Below are 16,229 nucleotides of genomic sequence, written 5' to 3'. Positions count from 1 at the left end.
TAATGTTTTACACAAATTCGTGTTTTTTTTATTTGTACGGACAATTGCAATAATTTATGAATAATGATGGCAATTTTTCAAGTAAGCTCTCTAAAATAAAATATTCATTTAAAAATAAATTTACGCACAAACATGAATTTTATCTCTTTGACAAAGAGCGATAAAAAACGCGAATTATTTAATATTTTAATATATTTAATTTATTAATTGAAAAAAAATTGAATTTAACTCTGAAAAACAAAAAGGTCAAAAAAGGTTTCGATTCTGTATAAAATCTTTTTATTTTTTGCAATGTTTGGCAAAAGTTCGAGGAATTCTGTGAAAAATAATTGACAGATATGTTATGTCTTTGCTCCATCTTATAAACAGGATACAATTTGAGCTATAAATAATCTGTTATTTTGGTTTAAAATTAATATAAAAAAAAACAGAATAAAACTGTTCAAACTCATTATAAAACAAAAGAAAATTAAAAAGTCCTTTTAATATCACATAGACAAAATTTATTCAATCTCTTCTCTATATATTAATAAAAACGGAATATTTTTTTTTTGATATCTGTCTTGACAATCTAAATTTTCTTTTACGAAAACGTAAAATGCTATAAAATAAGAAAGAATGCAAGATGAAGAAAATTATAAAAGATTTTCTACAGAATCGAATCAAAAATATCTGAAAAGAAAATTCTAAAGAATGCCTATATAAAGTTTTCTCAATTTTTTGCGAATGGATATTTTAAAATGCAATGAACATTTTTTTTTATTTTCCTCACAGTGATAAGGAGTTGTTAAATTTTTTTAATAAAAATTTCATTGTAATATAAAAGCATTTTTTATATAAAAAGATTCCTAATAGAATTTTTTCTTAATTGGCTTAGAAAAAATCACGATAAATGTTCTCTTTTTGCACAAAATATCCATTCAAGTTAAAATGTCTCTTTGGGCTTTAAAGAAAAATCTCATCAAAAGAATTATGTGCCTTATAAAAAAATCATCTTGTTGAAAAATTTAATAAAGAATTTAATTTAGAGGATATTATTTCATTAATTTTTCACCACAACTCTTTTGGCAGAAAACAGAGACATTTTGGCTATTTTCACTGGTGTAAGACGCGAAATATAACACAAAGCGGACAATTTAAGATTCACTCAAGTGTGTGAAAAATAAATGAGAGAAACTTTTGCCACAAAGAACAGAAAATGAACATTTTTCAAATTAACAAAGTACGACCGACAAAGAAAAGAACTTCAAGATACATTATTTAACTTTTTGGATTTTTATTTTACAATACAAGTTTAAAAAAAAAATAACAAGAATAATGTACTTTAGAATTCACCGAAAAAAAAAAGAATAATATTTTTAATTAATTGCAGTAAAAAAAATTTTGATGAAATTAAAAATAAAACAAACAGAAAATTCAATGAAAGAAAAGTAATAAAAAATAAAATGAAATATAGTTTATAAGGTTTTCTTAGAACACACACACACAGACACATACACATAAAATTATAGAATTAAGTGCATGAAAAAATGAGCTTTTTGCGGATTATCAGCTTCTATTCTAATGTCTCATCTCATCCCAATGTGTAGGTCAATAATGCTACGGCTCGGGTGCAGACGAAGAAAACACCAACAGTCCCAAATGGTGAGTTTCCTTCCCATTTTTTATTGGCACATTCCTTTAACTGCCTGTTTTTGCCCTCTACTTAACGGAGGGAAAACATTCTATCCACCACCCCCTCATGTTTCCGTTTAATCATGATGTTAGGCGAGAGAGAGAGAGAGTAAGAAAATTCAGCCGTGAGGGGTGAATATGAAAAAAAACGAAGATATGCTGTAATTCACACAGATGGGGAAAAGTGTTGCGGAGGTGTAGGGAAAATGTGTGTATCTCTCATGTTGTGACTTCCACTTGTATTGCCACTGAAAGGTTCATACCCAATGGGTCCACAGTGGATCACAAAATTATTTACACATGAAGGCATTTTCATGGAGAGTATTCCACAGAGATGGCTCTTTTGCTTATTACATGCCGATGCCTTTGTGGGTATGATGGAGAAAAAAAGAGAAGAGAACATTAAATCCGTGCTTTAATGTGCAATTGCCTTTACACCAAGGTGTGGAGAAAAAAAAGATAATTTCACAGCATAAATTTGTATGTAAAGTCATAAAAGTAATTTTGACTTGAATTTAAAATTTTTTCTTTAAACTACTTCATCGCTCTCTGTTTAAAGAGTCTTTTGTTAAAGCTTTTTGTTCGTTTGAAAATTGCAATCTAGCAATGACTCTTGAATTAGACAAAATGAATAGAATTATTTTAGAATGTTTATTCACAAATTTTTCGAACCACAACTATTTATTCCCCTTCCAGTAAAATTTAAACTAATTTTAGTGTTTTATTTACCTTTATTCATTAAACTTTAATCGTGTCCTAAAAGATCTTTAGTCAAACCACACAAATAAATATGTAATGAAGGTTTTAGGACACATTTCCCTGATCAAACAATAATTGAAAAAAAATTTCAACTCATAAAAAAAGGTTCTTACTCAATCTGGAAGATTATCCTGGTAAATGAGCAAGATAGACAAGTTTTAAATTAAATTGAAGAAACTAAATTAGAAGGAGAACCATTTTTCAATTGACTTTTTTTGGGTCTTGAGAAAAAAAGCTCCACAAAAAGCTCTCATCTTATATATTGCATTTTAAAGCAAAAAAAAAACATCTTAAAGACATGCTTATATAATCTTCTCTGAATTCACTTGAAAATTTCTTTAAGAAGAATTTTTTTCTTATATAAAGCACACTATATATAAAGAAGTTTAAGGGATGGGTTATTTAGATGGCGAAGAAAGTGCACAAGTGAGGGGTGTGAAAGATAATGCAGTTTCTCAATGAAAAATGCATTCTAATTGAAATTTATGGAAGGGAAAGTGCAAATGAGTTGCATTTTCTAATGTGGTGGTTGAATAATTGACATGCTGAGTGTAATTTGAGAAAGGAAAACTTCTTTATGAGATTATCTAACTTCCTGTCTTGTTGCACAGTTGGAAAAGTCACTGTAAGACACACCATACACACATTTTCCCTCGCACCTACCCTGCAATGAATGGAACGAGCTGTGAGGTTTTTTTTATTAGAATGTTGCGAACAAATTGTTGAGGGTTGGGTTTCTCATCACATTACACTGAAATATTTACATAAAATAGATGAAAAATGCAAAAAAAAAATCTCAATTTTCATGCAAAATATTCTTTTTTTTTTTGTTTATATAACTCTAGCTTTTTTAACAATGTTTCATTATTATTAACAAAATTGTTCTTGTTTATAAATCATATTTTAAAATTAAAAAAAAAGTATCATTATGTTGCTTTCTGTTTGAATTTTAATTATTTTTATATTAAATACTTTTCTGTAAAAAAAAAAGGTTTAGAAAAGGTTTTTAAGAAGGAATTTTTCAAAAATTTTTCTATGTGACCCATGGAAAAAGCACGTGTATGACTTAGCTGAAGGTTGTTTTTGTTACACTTAACAAAAAAATTAGTTCTTACATATAGTTTGTAGATTAATATTATAATGTTTTAGATGTTAATGAAGAAAACTCCACCCTAAAAAAATTCATTGTCTCTTCTTTTCGTCCAAATTCACAGTTTGTCTGACGAAAGAAGGTACCGTGGCAGCACCAACTGCTCTGGGTGAGCAAAAATGCTTCCAAAAAAGAACCATTTACAAAAGATGAATAAGAAAATTCATTAATGAGAAGCAAGAATCATTAAAAAAAAATAAAAGAAATGCTATGTGAACGATGAATTGACTAAATTTGTGAACGTCTTGTGGATAAGAGCACTAAAAATATAATAATTGCTTGTCTGTCCTTTGTTCCTCTCAAATATGCTTTATTTTGTCGACGAATTTTCTCTTTAAAAAAAATCTCTCTCACAAATTCATTGTGCAAGAAAACCATTTAGGAAATTGCATTGTGTTTCTTGAGATAAAATTGCTTTATAATTTGCATAAATTTTGTGTTTTTTTGTCATCAAGAAATTTACCAATAAAGTTATTTACAAAAATTATCTTTGTTAAGTTCTTATTTAGGTGATTTTCAAATTAAAGTTTGGATATTTAAATTGAATTAAAAGTTTAACAATAAACAAATCCGTATTAGGAGCATAAAATAAGTTTCCACGTAAGTTATGTTATCAGCCAAGAAAAACATCCAAACTTTCTAAGAAATGTTTCTTTTCCATTTTACAATGGGTAGAAAACATACAAGACATTCACTTGGAAATTGTAATTGTGTAAACTTTGTAAGAAATAACGATAAAATCGGTTATCGTACGATTCAAATTTTATTTTTTCCTTGTTTTATAAAACCTTGAAGAATAAAGAGGAAGAGCAAAATAATCTACAAATTGTGTCGTTATAAATTATATATTAGCTTTCGCACTGATTTAAGTTAAGACAGAGCTCATAACCTCACTTTTTGAAATTTACTTTGATTTTTCTTTGATAAGTATCAATTTCAATTGCAACGAATTATTTTGCTTTGTTTACTTCGCGATTTATAAATTCTAGTAAAAGATTACATGAAATTCAAGAGTAAGAGTAATCTATGCCGTATGATATTATGCAAAATTTACGCTTATTCTACCACGTTTCAAGTGAATTAAGCCTTTATGAATTATTTTATTATACAAAAACATTTAAATGTAAATGCAAAAGAAATTGCATAAATTTTTGTTGATTACTGAAAACTAAAGGTCAGAACTTCAACAAAGCGCAACACAATGTATTCCAAATTCTATGAATAATTTTTATGCAACACTAACGATTGAGTTGACAATTTAAATAAAATTTGATCAATGATAATACAATGGAAATTGAAATATTTTATCATTTCTGCTCCAGAAACTTTTTGTATAATGAAAATCATTTTTTTATAAAACTGTTGGATTAATAAATTGAGAGAGAGAAAGAGAAAAATTCGTCAGAATTGTTAAAGCTTCCAGAAAAAAAAATATTGCGAAAGACAAGAAAAGAAGACATTATAGAAATATTTGGTCATTGGAAAAGCATTGTTTTGAGGGGTGATAAAAATTAATTGAGAAGGGGGAGGGAAACATTCAGAGAAGGAGACATAAAGTTAATTGAGAAAAATTTCATTGCTTTCCCAAATGACCCCATATTTCAGAGAGTCATCTTGCTAAAACTGCTTTTGAGTGTGTTCCATGTATACTTATTGTACATTAGCAAAATGATAGCTTAAATGTAATTTTCTATCACTTAGAGAGTAAAGTAAATTTGTCAACATACACGTCACCCTCTGTAATGTGCTGCATCTCCTGTAGGTGTAATTAACCAAACTCCTCAGTTGCTTACACACATTTTCAAGAGTTTTTTCCTATGTAGCTTTAATAACGTTATATAGTTGCCTTTAACATTTTATTTTTCATTATTATTTTTTCCCTAACAATACCTGGGGGTTTGCGGAATTGCATTCTCATATATTTTATAACATTGTGTATACCCCATCCATCCCTGATAGATTATATTCTGTTGTGTAGAAAAGTAAATTGTGCAAAAAACAAAACTAACGATAAACTAAATGTGATGGACATTTTGTGCTTTTGCCAAGAGATGAGAGGCCACAAAACTTTGGAGAGGAATTTCTCGGAATTTCTCATTTATTTTCCACTCTCAAAATATCAATTATTATAATACAAAATTCCACAATATCTGAAATTTTGGAGTTTACTCATCTCATGGCAAAGCTCAAAAGTATTTTCAAAATGCTTGGTAGCTTCATCTTTTTTGGGCCACATGGTAGATTATTATTATACTAAAAAGTACTCACACAGATTCTTTTTATTACACTTTCAGCGAAGAAAGATGTGAAGTTTTATTAATTTGTTCTCTTTTTTTTTCTTTCTTTCTCTCTACCCATCCTCATCACTGCTGTTCGCAGTTTGTGTTCAATGGCCAGAAGGTAAGTGAATGAAAGAAAAATCTTTCAACATTTTCCACATATAGGGGGAAAGATAATAATTTTTGGTGGGCTATTGATTAAAAAGTTCTTTTACAAACACCAAAATTGTTATAAAGAAATTCCCCAAAGCTCACTCACAATTTCCTGATGAGAGGCGAGATTTTGTGAAAAAAGTTGTAGGGTGGGTAAATTGAAATGATTTTTTTATTTTTATTTTTAAAGGATCTCTAATGAAAATAAATTGGAATTTCTTATTGGATAATTAATAGGTATTAAATGTTTTCAAAGTTCTTCTGCCTCTGGTTTTTAAATTTTATAACTGTTGGATTCTTTCCAGTTACATATAGCCTTAATAGTTCTTAAAATATAGCCTTAGTTCTTTAAAAACCGGTTAACCTATTTTTTGATGTTTTAAATCAATAAAAGAGTTTATCAAAAATAAGACGAAATATCACTATTTGAATACAATAAAACACGAAAATCATTTTGCAGACCTGAAGAAGGTGACAAAAATCCTCGAAAAGTCCTACTAATTTAAGTTGAAAGAAATCTTAATGGTTAGATCACATGTTTTATACTAAAACAACGAAGAAAATTATTTAGTCCAAAAAAATGTAAAATATCTTTTTCTTTAAATAAAATTTTAATCAACAATTTAATTGACCCACCCTGCTGTAATTTCAATACCGTTTTTTCCTCCAAAAACCACCCTGTAAAAGCTCTCGTCGGGATAGAGCGTGGAAAATGCCTTCCACTTGAAGATCTGAATATACAATTAACTCTATCGACTGAGCATGACTCGGTGATTTTTTTTAACGTCAATTTCCATGGATGTTGTGAGGGTGAAAAAAAAACATCAATTACCAAACGCCCACACATGATAAAAGAGGGAGCTTTTCCTGGTGGGCTTTCTCCCCTCCAAATGGGGGTGTAATTCAAAATGTCCCCGGAAAAACCCTCTCGAATGGAAAAACCATCAGGAAATGTATATAAATTTAACATTTTATCCGTTTTTCTATGAAATTGTTCACACTGTAAATTGATGCGAAACAATCTTGTTCAATCGACTTGGGTTACCTCATTAAATTAATGGACTCGTTTGCGCTCTTGGGTTTGGGACGAGGGATTCAATGAAGAGGGTTTGAATTTAGGGAATAAGAGGAATAAGATGAGTAATGAGTTGTTTTTTTTCTCTTTGTGAACAATTTTCAATTTACAGCAGCGGCAGCTTTGAGAGGTGTCGCAATTCAACGTGGACGAGCCAGGGCAGCTTTCCCAGCAGCTGCAGCTGCATTGAATGGTGCCTTTGCAAGGCTCCCAACACCCCTTGCTGCTGCAGCAAATGCCGCCAATGCACTCCATGGCTATGCGCCGTAAGTATTTCCACTATTCAGACTTTTCACCTCAATTTCCCTCGCATTTTCCCATATTATACCCCCTACTGCGTCCAACCCACCAAATGGGGTGGCCTTTTACCCAATTTCAATGCAAAAGGGCGAAAACATATCCAAGTGCTTGGGGCGCTATTTGGCAATTTAATCCTCCAGCCAGCCACCACCCTTTTTCATGCCTTTTGTGTTTTTGTTCGACGGGGTCAAACTCTTCTCTGCAAGCAAAAGGTGGGGAGGTGCTGATCCAGGAGATGGAGGATAAATTAATCTATCGAACCTATTTGTACTTGACTGTTGATTCAGGACTCATCTCCCGTAAACGGGGTGGGACTCCCATTGATGAGTCCTGTGTGCATTGCAACACTCGAAAAGAATGTCTCTGCCCCAGAAATTTGTTCAACAGAGTATCAATTTGCTATATACATACATACATATGTATGTATTGTATATGAAGAATCCCATTGAGATGAAAGTTTTTGAAATTTTTTAACACCATAGTGCTTGCCCCAGCAGTTGAAATGGGAACCATCTTTTCATCAAAAAGGACATCAAAACATTTTTCAAGTTTCCTTGCATAGAGTAAATTGAATTCACTGCAGAGCTTTGATGTTGTACAATTTTTTTAAATCTTTTTTTTTTCTCTCAATAAAAAAACCGGCATTATTTACAGTTTTATATTGCTGAAATTTAACTTTATGAGATTTTCAGAAATAGGAGATTTATAGAAATCATATGAAAATGTAATACCTTAAAAGTCTTTTATATTCCATTGAGGAGGTTTTAACCCTCATTTAAAAGTCATATCAGGCTACCTGCAGAGATCAAAAGCATCATTCACTACTTATTTGTTACAAAGTGTTGAATGGTTAATATTTTGCAGTTGATCTTTTACAGTTTATATAAGTTACATTAGGGTAGCTATGTTAATTGAGTTATTTTTGGAAAGAAGTTTACCAACTTCCTATAGAAAAAATCCCTCTTTTGAAGACTCAATTGGTATACATTTTATCTATCGAAGAATTTAAATATTATGATAAATCACTAAAAGTTTTCCCAATTCTTCCACTTTAGAAAATCGGTAAGAATTTGGCTAAGAATGTATACAATGACGTCACAATTAAATGTCTATTTAAATGCATAAAAAATAAAAATACATAATAAAAAAATATCAAAAAAAACATTAGAATGAATGCTGCCTGTAATAAAAGAAACAAAAATACAATGGTGACGTCATTTTTTACATTTTTGGTTAATCTTTGACAGCTATTCTCAGGTGTTTCCAATGGAAAACGATAAGCCTTTTTTTTAAAGTATCTTATTCGTTTTTATTCCTAGATTACATGCGTACCTATTGTTCCTTTAAATCAAGGTTCTTCTCATATAAAACCGGGTAACCACCTTCTTCCTTATTCAATAAATTTTAATGTGAAATGGCTCAATAAACTTAAAGGGTGGTGTAGGGCTGTAGAAGAATTATTGAATGCGCCATATCCTCGTGAAAGGCAATATTCTTACTTAATTCATGATATTGTCATTGCTAATTCATGTGAATTTGCTCCTTTCTCCCCTACAGAATGTACTATGATCCCTTCTTGGCTGCCGCAGCAGCCTCAGCAGCAACAGCGGATCCCAACTATCGCCTCCAGGTATGTCTTAAAGTTTTATTTTTCATTTCTTTCACCATTTCCGTCTCACATAAATGTTTCGATGTATAAAATTTATTTAATATGCGTGAATTTTTTCTTTTGAATTTTCTCATACAACTTTATCTTGGGACCGTTTTGTTTTCGTGAATTTTTATTTTGAAGCAAAAGTCGTGTCCACAAATGGCGAATTAAAGACCTACAGAGGGTTTATTTTTAATTAAATTGATTCAGTGGGGATTTTCCTGCAGAAATTAGCATATTAACTGCTTTTCCCGGGGAAGGAAATGGAGGAAGGGTGGGTATGAAAGAGTCAACAGAGAAAATCTGTGGACACGGTTTTTGACTTTTCAGATTATAATTTTGATTTATTTTCACCAAAAAGGATTGTATATAAATTATAATGAATTTTTGTCGCCCCAACTCCATTTTCACGTGAATTTATGTATAAATTTTGTCGTTGTCTCCTTCATCTCTTTTTCACTTGAGTTAATTTATTTATATTAAATATATAATCTGAAAGCCAATATACATAACTGTTTGATACCATATAACTACACTATATATAGATGATTGTGGTGTACAATATTTCCATCATTTTCTCCCAAAAAATGTGGGAGATTTTCTTTTTAAATTTTCGGAGGACGATTGATGTGCTTGTGATGAATTTTATTGTTTTAACTTTAAAAAAAAATCATAAATGTCTTAAAATATTATTTTTCTTTTTCGTAAATTGGAAAAAAATCTGTCAATTCTATTTCAGGCAGCGAAACCCATGACGGAAGTTCCAGCACAACCGGCAATTATAAGTGTATTAATCTTTTTTTATTTAAAAAATTGTTTTTCTATTTGTTCTCTCTCATTTTTTTTCTATCTTTTATTGCTAAAAAATTCTTCAATTTTCCATTTGAATAAATCAATAAATCAACACTTGAGAGTGAATTTGGGGGGCGAAGAAATGTCTATTTTATTTTTTTAATATCTCAAAGTGTGTCACATTCTGTTTTCGAGGTCTTTTATTGATTTATTCAAAAGGACTTTAATATTTCCTTGTGTGTGTATGTTTGGTATTTCTTTAGACATTTTTTTATGTGGGAATGTTGTAAAAAATGCCTCATTTCTCAAAAATTGCTCTAAAAGAAGAGGAAATTGGGGAAATAACGTGGTGCGAGAGCTTCCTCTTTTGTCTTCCTTAACAATTATTTTCATTGTTGTGGAGGTGCAACAGAATAATAACTTCAATTACCTATTTTTCTTTTTAGTGTCTTGCAATAAAACAATATTGTTAAAAAAAAATAATATACTTAATCGTTTTATTACGCTACACGCGAAATATTTAGAGGGTAGTTCCTCAAATTCAAGGTGATTTGACAACATGCACTGAATGTTTACATTTTTTTAGGCTTCGTATTACACATTTGCAAGAATTATGAGGAATGATTTAAAGTTTAACCAAGACACATTTTATCCTAAAAAAAATTTGAGAAGCTTTCCATATTGGTAAAAACATAAAGTTATACAAAAATAAATGATATATTTACAATAAATTATATTTAGACACTTGACCCGTCTAGAATTTTATTCACTTAGAGGGTATTTCTCAGTCAAAACGTCTTACTGGGCCTTTACTATGCAAATTTAATGTTTTTTTTTTCATTTCCAAAAATAATTTAAATTCAGTAAAAAAAAAACATGAAAAAAAAAAAGTTTAAAAAAAATATATTGGATGTGTGCAGTCAAATCACGTTGATTTAGAATATTTTGAGTCATTTTAGCTGAGTTATTTCAGACACAGTTTTTTTATTCTCTCAATATCACTTTCTTCTCATTTTCTTTCTTTGGTTATTTTATTTTCTGCCCCATTTGAGGGTTTTGTGTGCACGTGAATGAAAAATTTTCTCACCATTCTGTTTCACCTGATACACAAAAGTTATATTAATAAAAAAAAAAACATTTCTGCGGTTTACCTGTAAATTGCTTTTTTTGTATTTTATACCAATTTATATGAAATTTTATCATAGAGGTAATTTAAAATTGTTTTATGCTTTTTGCAGCAACGCCAGGTTCGTGGTTCCATGTTTGCAAACATTATACATACATTTTTTTCCAATAACTCTCACCTTTGTTCTTTTATTTGGTGGATGTGTGATGTTTTTTTATAGAGATATATTATATTTGATTTACTGTGTGCATTGATACCTATATTATTTATATGTACATAAATAATAAACCCATTGTTTGCACCCAGAAAAGTACCTGCAAAAAAAATGCTTTAAAAATATTCGTTTGAAAAATATTTTCGTTTAAATTGAAATTAATCTGGTTGAATTTAAAAAAAAAAGATAATGTGCTCTCTGGGTGTAATAAAAAGGGGAACTGTGTATAAAAAAAGATCCTTCTCATCTACCCCCATTCGCTGGAATATGAGAGAGGAAAGGAAAATTAAAAATGTTAATAAAAATACTATGTAGTATAACCCCTCTGTTGATAGCCAGCAAACTGTCTCTCCTTCCAAATGGTCGATTTTCTCATATTTTTTTTTCTCTGTATGTTCACATTTAATAATCCGTACAATGCATGCCTGCAAGTGCTTTTTATGATACTGCTGATACTATAGGATAAATACTCTGAAATATTACTCTTTAATGGCACATTTAAGAGCGGGTGTTGATATTAAATCGTTTTTTCCTTCCTTTTTTTTTTAATCTCCGTCCGGACTTTTTTGTCCATTTTCCGTTTTTTTTTTGTTCTTCTGGTGAAATTTATCTCTTGCAAATTTTTATCTCATGCAAAATATGTCTCAATTCCATTTGTATTCAACACCTACCGCGAGGAAAAAAAAAGTTCTGTGAAAAAAATTGAAATGATTTTTTTTATAAGTGAATTTTGTAAAAAAAAAATTCTTCATTTCACATAAAATTCCAATTTTAGAATGCATTGAATGGCAGGAGAGACGAAAGAGAACGGAGCAAAAAGTATCATAACTTTCGAAGAAAATTCTTGGAATTATTGAGACTATTTCTGGATGTTTCAGAAAATAGGATTTCCACCATGGAATTTACTTTGCAATGTTTTCTTATTGATTTTTTATTGCTACATATTTTTAACTTTGACTCTTTGTAAGTGAAAGTCATTTCTAAATTTGAAAAAAATGTCTTTTCAAATGATTTTAAAAAATCCATTAATTAAAATAAGAGCTTAGAGACAATATTTTGCAAAAGAATTTAGAAACAAAAGGACTTTACGAGAGCCTTCCATTATTTTTTTCTGTATGGACAACAAAAATTAAAGATATTTATTTCCCTAATACATGCTCATTTGTATAAAAAATTATTTCTTACGTGGTTCCTTAACTCGTGTGCATCCTGAAAGCCCACTACTACTTATCTATATAGATGAGAGATAAATAATAATAATAAATACGTGCAAAAATATAAAGAAAAGATCAAATGCCGGAAAATGCGATTTTCAATTTATCAGGAAGTAACTAAATTCTGTTTCTGGCGACTTCAAAAAGCTTCTTTATCGATTGAAATTGAAAACCGTTTTACATTCTCTGTAATTTACAAATTTTTCGTAGAAGGAATACGTATTTTATGCAAAATCGTTGAAAGATTTTTCTCAATATCTACGGATTATTCTAAAATTGTGCAAATACCAACAAAAACCTTTTATCTCAGCGTAGGAGTAAGACACAGAAGACAGAGAGGGGTTGGAAAATAAATAATAATGTTTTAGGAAGGAGTTTTCTTCTTATTGTTTGGCGCGAATGTTTGGCGAAGAAGTTGATTGTTTAACGAGTAATATTCGCATTTATTCCCTTCAATATAAGTGAAAACGTTTATTTGCAAAATGAGGAAAGCATTAAATATCTCTCTTCCTCATATAATTTTGTGGCCGTCCATAGCTGTTGTTAAATTTAATGTGCCATTAAAGAGTGTTTTGGGGTTGGGTTTTTCGGTGGGACTGCTGTGGGTTGCACACAATAGTTAATGATGGTGAAAATTGATCTGCAAAAAGCAGCCGCACGAGCTTCTCTCAAATACAACATTGATTTTAAAATCCCTCCCGAAAGCACCTTGCATGTGATGAAGTTGTTGTTAAAAATGTTTTGTATAATATAGGCGATTTAACTCTAAAATGTGTAAAAAATTTAGTAAATTTTAATTGTTGATGTTCTCACCTTCTTCCTTTTGAGCGCCATTAATACAAAGTCGTGGGAAAACTTAAGCTGTATTGTGGCTTTAGAAGAGAGTGCGCGAGCGTGTCTAGCACCTTTTGGTTTTTGTTTTACATTTCTGTGGTTTTTACACCTTCTTTCTTCGCATTTGGTGAGCTTTCTGAGCACCATTGCTGAATTTTCCTTTTTTTTCGTATTCTTTGCTTTGTGGCTAAGCAGGCAGCAGCAGCAGCAGCAGCGGCGCCACTACTCAAAACACCACTTTCAACGACTCAACAAGCCTACACAGCAGCTGCTACATACACAGCTGTAGCTGCAAGGGCCTACGGAGCCGCGGCGGCAGCTCAACCCGTGGCGGGATACGCAGCTGTGGCGGGGTGAGTTAGAGAAATAACCACCCTCAAAACTATTTTCCACTCCCACTCACCTCACACTAATCCACCATTGATGCAAAATCCAGCTCACTAATTCTCCTAATGACTCTCTTCCAGTTCCTGACATCATTAATTCTCCTCACACTAATGTCCTTAGAATTAGGTGCTGATAACACACTTTCCTGTCTTTTTATCCTATTTATGCTTTTCCTGTCGTGACGAAGATTGTTCTACAAAAAGGTTTTTCATGTTAGAGGAATTAAAATGATGCTACATTGAAATTATCCTAAAAATAGGATAATTCCTGTAACTATTAAAAAAAATACAGAAGAAGATATTGGGCGTTTTTCTTTAACTGAAAAACTTTAACGGCTAAATTTTGAAAAACAAATGTATGAATGAAAGCCAATTATATGATGCGTGATTAAGACAAATAATAGATGTTTTGGGATTAGCTGGAAAAAAAATCAAGCAATCAAAAATCTCAAAATATAAATTATCGAAAATTCCTAATTTCTTAAGTTTAATGGAAGACTTTTTATATTTACGGAAAATCAACAAAATGGAGAATCCTTGAAAATTATCCGTTTAAAATTGAAATAGTTTTCATATCAGAAACTCGTCTGTGTAAATGAAAGATCCTTCAAAATGTTCAAAACATCCATTAAAATGGAAAAGAGAACGGGACGTGGGGAAGGGGTTGAATAACATGATACGAAGAAATCCTTTGTTGAAAAGTTTTGTAAGTTTGAAGGTGAATTTTCTCAATTTTCTATAAATTTTCCTTTGAATTTCTGAATCAGAATATTGTTTTATAGTTGAGTTAAATTAAATAATATAAAATTACATAACATCCACTGAAGTATCACAGAGTTTTGTACTCTTCGGAAAGGATACAAAACACTAGTTCTCTTTATTCAATTTAGTTCTTCATTAATTTACCCATTAAATGTAACTTACATTTAAATTAAATTTATGCAACTTCTCCCTTGGGGAGGCGATACTTGAACTGTGAACTATTTTCTGTAAACTTTCATTTTACCTTAAATTCTTAGAATGACAGGTTAATTTATTTTCTATATAAATTGATTCACCTGAAACTTCTCTATACCAGAGTGAGATAGATCCTCTCAATTCTGGGTCATTTCTTTCCATCAAATATCTCTCTTATATTTTTACTTTATTTTCCAATATTACGACAAATTTCTGTGATAAATTCATTTCCTTGGACAATTTTCTCTTACTATATAGAATGCCCTAAAATATAACCCATTTCCATTTAGCACGAGGCAATAAATAAACCCATGAGAGGTTTGAGTGATAAAATCACGAATATTGACCTGGGAAGTTCAATTAATCTGAAGCACACATATATAACCATATCCACGCACGATATCTTCAGGAAATCTTCGTGATTGATCACCTTGACAGCATCTCTGTCTCTCCGTCCCAGGGAGGGAAAGAACGGAAAAACTACTCCAATACTTAATCCACGCACGAATAATTTTGCAAGAAATCCTTCAAGCAAAAATTCCATATATAGGCACCCCTAAAACATTAAGGAGATGGTCATTTTTGCACATTCTTGCCTAATTAAATTCCTCGTCGCAATAATTTTCCTACCAAAGTGGCTTTCAGCGTATCTCAAGAAGTCTCTCAAGTCTCACACTTTAAGTACATAGGACTCCACATTTTCCACACTGATATGCTCAAGTCTGTGCTTTATTGTTGCGTCCTCGAGAGATGTGGGGAGATGATTCTCTCATGGAATGTTGGAAATTTACTCGTACTTGGATAAGCCTTCGTTGAAATGTGTTGTATACCTACTTAAAAAGTTAGCAAAAACACTAATTTACAGTGAGAAAGAGAATTTACTAAAATTATTATCTTATTAGGAGACTATGGGGAATGCTTAGGAGCTTCTTTTTGTTTTCTTGCAAATTGACAAAGAAGAATTTCTTTAAAAGGCCAATTGAAAGTAGAAGCACTTAAACTTTTAAGTAAGTTAAACGGTTTGATGGCAATGGGCAAATATGCGGAGGAATTTTACTCAAGAACGTGCAAAAATGGTAAATGTATTGTTTTGCATTGTAAAATTTTTTATTTGAAAGGAATCTCAAAATTATTCGCAAAATAAACCTAGGAAGTTTTTTGTGAATGAAAAGAAAATATATATCTTATTTTTTTATCATTGTTCCGTTGAAAAGTTTTCATATAAACACATTTTTTACTTATTTGAATTGATATTAAATAAATATTTCTTTAAAGGGATTCCCTAAACACTAAAAGAATTTACATGAAAAAATTTTCCAATTTTTTTTAAACAATTTTTGAATAAAAATTTTCAGTTTCAGCTTCGAGAAGAATTCTCAGCAAAATGTTGTTTCAAGATGTGATATTATTTCATATTCATGATTCAATATTGCAAAGTCGTTTTTCCTTCTTGTTATTCCAGAAGTTTTCATACATTTTCCACTCTTTCACTTTTTTTTATCAAGTCTTATTTATATGCAGTTGAAATACTCGTTGAATTTTTATTAGAATTTTCTAAATAAAATATTCTAAATATAAATCTACCAGCAAAACATATTTTCTACTTTACGAAGAGTGTGTCTTTCTCGTTTATTTTTCAAGTATTGCTTACCTAATGATTTTTGT

General features: G+C 30.6%; 2 protein-coding genes across 18 annotated transcripts in view; one reads left to right on the top strand and one right to left on the bottom strand.

Annotated features, from left to right (window-relative positions):
* Nucleotides 1-16,229, bottom strand: part of LOC129793173 (uncharacterized) — a 1,136,769-nt gene that overhangs the window by 192,943 nt on the left and 927,597 nt on the right. The window lies entirely within an intron of this gene.
* Nucleotides 1-16,229, top strand: part of LOC129793191 (RNA binding protein fox-1 homolog 1-like) — a 58,607-nt gene that overhangs the window by 37,592 nt on the left and 4,786 nt on the right. For 5 of the 17 annotated variants that reach the window (XM_055832991.1, XM_055833005.1, XM_055832993.1 and 2 more), the window contains 7 exons: nucleotides 1,590-1,644; nucleotides 3,648-3,692; nucleotides 5,963-5,983; nucleotides 7,203-7,356; nucleotides 8,948-9,020; nucleotides 9,781-9,828; nucleotides 13,417-13,574. In XM_055832991.1, the coding sequence (XP_055688966.1) occupies nucleotides 1,590-1,644; nucleotides 3,648-3,692; nucleotides 5,963-5,983; nucleotides 7,203-7,356; nucleotides 8,948-9,020; nucleotides 9,781-9,828; nucleotides 13,417-13,574 (554 nt within the window). Of the gene's footprint in view, nucleotides 1-1,589; nucleotides 1,645-3,647; nucleotides 3,693-5,962; nucleotides 5,984-7,202; nucleotides 7,357-8,947; nucleotides 9,021-9,780; nucleotides 9,830-13,416; nucleotides 13,575-16,229 lie in introns of all 17 variants that reach the window. The other 12 variants (XM_055833006.1, XM_055832997.1, XM_055832998.1 and 9 more) reach the window with 4 other exon arrangements.

The sequence above is a fragment of the Lutzomyia longipalpis genome, chromosome 3 (genome assembly GCF_024334085.1).
Source record: "Lutzomyia longipalpis isolate SR_M1_2022 chromosome 3, ASM2433408v1".
In the NCBI taxonomy this organism is placed as follows: domain Eukaryota; kingdom Metazoa; phylum Arthropoda; class Insecta; order Diptera; family Psychodidae; genus Lutzomyia; species Lutzomyia longipalpis.
This window is presented reverse-complemented; position numbering and strand designations above follow the sequence as displayed.